Here is a 6401-nt window from a genome sequence, read left to right as displayed (position 1 = left end):
CAGTGATACATTCACATTATGCCATAACATTGTGATACCTAGACTGTCTGTTAAATGGCTGTTTACAAACTGACATGGAGCAGTGTAATACTTAATGTTGCTCTTAACTACTTAATATAATACTTAGATAAAGGATCTTGTTCCTCGAACCAGTAATCATACAGGTGTGTATTGGTGTTACGCAAGAGCCTTCCAAGCTGGTCAAAAGTTAAATAAATAGACAATTAATGTGAGCACCCTACAGCAACTTTCAGTCAAAAAAGTTGATATTTATATGTATCACAAAATTGGAAATATATTTTTTTTGTACACATGTGTAATTTAGTTACACTCAAGATCAGAAAAGGCAAACAGGTATTCACGAAGCCTTAGGACGGTTAGGAGTCTTTCGCAGGCAAAACAAAGGTGTGGAGAAAAAAAAGGTGTGGCTGCCTCACAGGTAAGAGACGTCACACAATGCCATGGTTACTCGCTCAGCCTTAGAACAGTCATAGGATGGGCTGTTAATCCCTGGAAAGCTTTAACACTGCTTGGTGTCTGCTCTAGTCTGTCCCTGTGAAACAAAATGCCAGCGTTGACATGAATTTTTCAGCGAAACAACATCTCCTCAGTTTTTTCTTTGTATAACTGGACAAGGGGAAAAGCTTACATTTTTAGAAAACTGAATGTTAACATCCAATGAAGGTATGTAACCTTTTTAAATGCATTTTTGTCTCTCAAATAAGGGAGTAGGAAAGCAAACGGTCACTAGTTGAGAGATATTTCTATAGAAAATTTGAATAAATATGAAGCTAAAATATTACTTTAAGGTTTTATCCATTTAATGATTCTGAGGGATCCTGAGGGATCATTAAACTGATAAAACAGCCCGTGTGAGGTAATGGCACTCTAATAACTTGCATTTAATAATTGGATGAATTGATTTGTTTGAAAGCAAAACCACTGACAGAAAGATATCTCAATACCTTATCTCTCCTCTTAGCCAAGAAATGGTGGAAGGTGTGAAACCAGCAGAGGATGGGAGGTGGTGCAAGTTTTCCCGGAACAAGTATTTCGTCTTTATTCTGGTATTTGCAGGTCTGTTCCTGATTTACAACAGAAATACAATAATACCAGATGAAAACCCAAAAAAGTGGATGCAAAATCAATCAGCAAATTTGTTGAATTTCTTCAGTGGTCAGAGACTAAACATATCCTCACTAAACACTACAACTAATGACAACTCCACTTCTCAAAATACAACTGTACCACCAACACCTGTTCCTTACGTGTCTCCTGGACCATATTTAGTTGAATACCCCCATGACTACCAGTACATCATAAATGAGCCACAGAAATGTGAACAGGAGAACCCATTTGTGGTTCTGATCGTTCCTGTGGCCCCAAACAATAGGCAACACCGTGACATCATCCGCAAAACCTGGGGGAGTGAAAGTCTTGTCCAGGACAAAGTGGTGAGGCTGTTCTTTTTACTGGGGCTGCACACCGGGGAGGAGGTGGAGCAGGTCCAACAGCAAGTACTTCAGGAGAGCAAAGAGCATCACGACCTGATCCAGAGCAACTTTGTGGACTGCTACAAGAATCTCACCATTAAGACCATGGTGATGCTGGAGTGGCTAACTGCACACTGCTCCAGCCCCTCTTATGCTATGAAGATTGATTCAGACATGTTTCTGAATGTACATAATCTTGTCAGTATGCTCTTGAATGCTCAAAAAGCAAACTATATGACTGGGCTTGTGGCAAGTGGCGGTACAGTACTGCGAGATCCAAGCTCTAAGTGGTACCTACCTCATGACATTTATGCTCCACCACAGTACCCCCGCTATGCTCTGGGCCTGGGCTACATTTTGTCTTTAGACCTCCCAAAAAAGCTCGTTGAGGCATCCAGACATGTTAAAGCAGTTTACATTGAGGATGTGTATTTAGGGTTGTTAATGCAGCACCTGGGCATTCCTCGCACTGACTCCCCAAACTGGTATTACTTCCATGTATTTCCTTTGCCATATAATCGATGTGCCTTCTCCAGGATAGTAGCCACCACAACTGATCCAAACACTAACCGTGAGCAGATTTGGAATGACTTTAAAAACCCAGGCCCATACTGCTAACCATAAACTGAAAAAATAAAATAAAAATGCAACATGAAACAACAGGGCAGACTTTCCATGACTCTTTAAAAAAATATGTATTTTTATATTCACATATAGGCTATTATGATACTCATGTAAAATCCCCTAATCTCAAATTTTATTGAAACTGAACTAGTATTGTTCCACTGTATATTTAAACTACACAGTTTATGTAGTTTATTATTTAAAGAGTGACATTTTACATATCTGAGTCTTTGTTAATTAAGTTTAAAAACTGTCAAAGTGAAAACGTGCAGTCACACCCGTTCTTAACACTACAAAACGTGCAGTCACACCCGTTCTTAACACTACAAAACATGATCCCTGACTGTGTTCTCAAGTTACAGTCCTCTCTGTGTTCACAGTTTCTGGGAAATGCAAGGTACACAGAAACAGATATCCTTAAGCATATTGACCTTACAGTGTATTAAATGGATATTTTGCAACAGGTCAGTGTATGATAGAATTTATTTCTCACTGCGATTAAGAAGTTGAGAATTTTCCAAGGTGCATGAATAACATTATAAACAACCTCTACCTTTGACGTCTGTTGCATATGTCCTATCAAACGGTACCCATGCATCAATTATGGAAATATACATAACATAGGGAGTGAAATATATTTATCCCTGTGGCCCTAATTTTTAATTACTTTTTAAACTTTAGTGTAGAAAATTATTTCAAACATGAGATTTCTGTTGATGTGTGTAGAAAATAGTTTAAGGCTTGAAGGATGTTCTTCTTGCTTTACTCCTTCTGTTCATGTTCTAGGCCTCATCTTTACTTACCATACTGTATATATAGAGGAAGTGATGTCTTCCAAAAATCCCCTTTTTTTAACGCCTGTCTGAATGTTTCTTGCACTAAAAGACAGGCTAATATCAACCAGGTCACCACTGACATATCTAGAGTTTTTGTTTTAAAGGTTTTGTTTTATGTTTAATAAATAAACTGTCAGAAATTCCACTTACATTTTTATAAACTTTTGGATATTTAGTGATACGAATAGGATAAAACATTAAAAAACGACTGCTGCCTACACTTACCTTGGATGTTTTGAAATGTTTTTTGCACCTGGGCTAAAGACCGCTTGTGGTTCTGTACAGTAAATACAATTTTTTTTGTCAAAAGTATTTTTATTGAATTATAATATATAATTAGAATATAACTTTAACAGGTACATTATGAATACATTCCATGTGTAAATATGGTTTTATTATTATTATTATTTTTAAAGGTTACAGGGCAATATTAGTTTAAAGTAACTTCTATGAAAACAGGGTTTTTTTCTGTTATTACCACTTAGTTCCAGGCCTCGAGGGCCGGTGTCCTGCAGGTTTTAGATCTCACCTTGGGTCAACACACCTGAATCACATCATTAGTTCATTACCAGGCCTCTGGAGAACTGCAGGACATGTTGAGGAGCTAATTTAGCCATTTAAATCAGCTGTCTTGGTTCAAGGACAAATCTAAAACCTGCAGGAACACCGGCCCTCGAGGCCTGGAGTTGCCCACCCCTGAGTTAGACAAATATTTACAACTGCTGACTATTACATTAGGCTCTTCTGAATATCTGTCTACATTATGCATGCGTGACCAATAACTGCTTAATGTATTTTAAAGTAAAGCTGTACATGAAGGTACTGAATAGATCTTCTTATTTACATTTACAATTCTGACATGTGAAGTGTGTAACAGTGAAAATCTTAGAAAGGTTAAATGCAGACACTTTGTGGCTATTTTGTACGCCACAATTAAACAACGGGATGAAATGGAACGAGTTGAACCTGTATGTCGACTGATTTGTGTGTGCAATAAATAGCTGATACAGCTAAGTTTTAGGAAATGTGTCTGTTATGTGTTTTTTTTTTTTACATGTATGTGTGTACTTTCATGGCTCTTTGATCATCCACTTACCTTTCATCTGGAACTCAGTTATGTTTTTGTAAAATTTGCCAACAGCTGTTAAAAATATCTCTTTTCATTTTAAATAGAACAAGACTTAATTGATTAATATGGCAATGTTATCTACAGACACCCACAGTAAGTTAACCTTGTAACTTAGTTGCAGCAGGTCATACAATATTACAGTTGTGGTTAGCTTGTTCTCCTTAGACATTTCCACAGATGAAATCCAGAAACAGCTGTGAGAATTGGCTCAGAAAAATACACGGAGGTGTATTTTCTCATATGTAGCACACAGCAGGATACAGTTAAGTTAATACAAGTTTTCACAACCACTGACAAGGACCTTGTACTTTTGATTATCAGCTTCCAGCAAACTAAGTTGGGGGAATGGGAATGGTATTCTGTAATGTACATGCGTGTTAAATTTAACTTTTAAAATAAAAACAGAAGATTTGCTCCTTCGTAGGGTCTCCCAAGGGAAAATGGTCCTGTGTAAGGGGCCCGGCAAAGCGTTTTAGAGATGAGAGAAAGATCAAGGGAACATTTAATCATTGTAGGGGCTCACCATGGAGCCAGGCCTTTTCTCTCTGCTTCATTATGTATCAGTGGTTATTGGGGGACCACGACACTGCTTCGAACTTACAGGTCAACTATGTACAGACAGTTTTCACAGTGTTTCACACACAGATTTTTCATCCATCTCCTCTGCTCTCCTTCCTTTTTTTGCTCAACGTCACAGGTCCCACCATTCTATTAAGATCAAATTGGAAGTGATGACTTGCAGCTGTGGCAGCCAGACTCTCCTGACTCCAACCCTGAACCCTCTGCTTCACCTCTCCCCTGCAGTTGAGCCGCAAGCCACACCCGGTCACCACACTCTGCTTTGTGGACTTTTCTTTCTTTCCCCTCTTTCTGTAAGGCCATTTCTTTGTTTTTGTCTTTGTCTTTGTCTGCTTGTATTTTGCCAAATGGGTCATTGTAACCCTGGGCCAATGGAAGAAAAGATTCTACTCCCTGTAGTAAAACAGTCAACTCAGTAAACTCTGTTTCACTGAACTCTGCTTTTCTCCTGAGTATATTTTTTATTGGATAAATATATAACACATTTCACCAAAACGTTAGGGAAGGCATTTTTACAATGAGCCAACACTGCTTCCATGGGGTAAAACCCGAGATTACAACATTGACTTAACTTGATTAGATAACCAGTACTTCTTGTTCTTTCATTTACCAGTTTGCATGCGTAATCAACACAGCACAGATTTCCAGACTCTTCTACTTTCATCCTTTGCCGTGCAACAGATTTGTGGACTTAGAATGATTTAGACCCCACTCCTACAAAACTGCTCAAAAAAGTCCTGCCGTTGATTGATGGTTCAATCTTAAATATGATCAAGCTATCTCTAATAATCAGCTATGTACTGCAGACCTTCAAGCTGGCAGTAGTTAAACCATTTCTTTAAAAAAAAAAAAAAAATCTCTGGACTATTAAAACCCAATTCTTTGATCACCATGATAGAACAGAGAAAACCCGACTCAGAGTGGTCAAAACATTTATATTTCTTTATTCAATCATCTTCTGGAAGAGAGAGCCCTGCACAGCCCCAAAAACCAGTTGAAGAAACTCTAACATTAGAATTTAAAAATGTGTCTCATATAGGTGTTATTTTGGTCCTAAGAATATATTTATTACATGACAGAACCCAGCTGTCTTAACTAATAATAGGACAATCTCCAACCTTCCTTTCACATCCAAAATTCTTGAAAGAGTAGTTGTCAAACAGCTAACAGATCATCTGCAGGGAAATGGCTTATTTAAAGAGTTTAAGTCAGGTTTCAGAGCTCATCACAGCACAGAAACAGCTTTAGTGAAGGTTAAAAATGATCTTCTTATGGCCTCTGACAGTGGACTCATCTCTGTGCTTGTCCTGCTTGATATAGTGCAGATTAGATTAGAGATATCCTGTCTCAGAGTGACGCTGAAAAACTAGTTCATGCATTTATTACTTCCAGGCTGAACTACTGTAATTCATTATTATCAGGATGTCCTTAAAACCCCATGAAAAGCCTTCAGTTAATCCAAAATGCTGCAGCAAGAGTTACTGACAGGGACTAGAAAGAGAGAGCATATTTCTCCTGTATTGTGTTTCCTTCATTGGCTCCCGGCTGAATCCAGAATTGAATTCATAATCATGCTCCTCACATACAAGGTAATAAATAATCAGGCCCCATCTTATCTTAATGACCTTGTAGTACAACATCACCCTATTAAAGCACTTCACTCTCACACTGTGGGCTTACTTGTTGTTCCTAGAACCTTCAGTTCTCAGGCCTTCAGTTAGGAGCCTTCAGTTTGTGTGG

At 38.2% G+C, this 6401-nt stretch overlaps 1 protein-coding gene and 1 long non-coding RNA gene across 2 annotated transcripts; both read left to right on the top strand.

Annotated features, from left to right (window-relative positions):
• Positions 1-507: 507 nt before the first annotated feature.
• LOC101465460 (beta-1,3-galactosyltransferase 1) lies at positions 508-3978 on the top strand. The gene is made up of 2 exons (XM_004551384.3): positions 508-684; positions 983-3978. Exon 2 carries the CDS (start codon positions 990-992, stop codon positions 2109-2111), a length of 1122 nt encoding a protein of 373 aa, XP_004551441.2. The 5' UTR covers positions 508-684; positions 983-989; the 3' UTR covers positions 2112-3978.
• A 146-nt stretch (positions 3979-4124) lies between these two features.
• On the top strand, positions 4125-5096 carry LOC143412951 (uncharacterized). Its single transcript, XR_013093471.1, has 2 exons — positions 4125-4175; positions 4780-5096. It is a non-coding gene; the product is annotated as an uncharacterized LOC143412951 (long non-coding RNA).
• The last annotated feature ends 1305 nt before the right edge of the window (positions 5097-6401 follow it).

Source organism: Maylandia zebra, linkage group LG16, assembly GCF_041146795.1.
Source record: "Maylandia zebra isolate NMK-2024a linkage group LG16, Mzebra_GT3a, whole genome shotgun sequence".
Taxonomy (NCBI): domain Eukaryota; kingdom Metazoa; phylum Chordata; class Actinopteri; order Cichliformes; family Cichlidae; genus Maylandia; species Maylandia zebra.
Note: the sequence above shows the minus strand (reverse complement) of the source record. Positions and strands in the feature narration are given on the sequence as shown.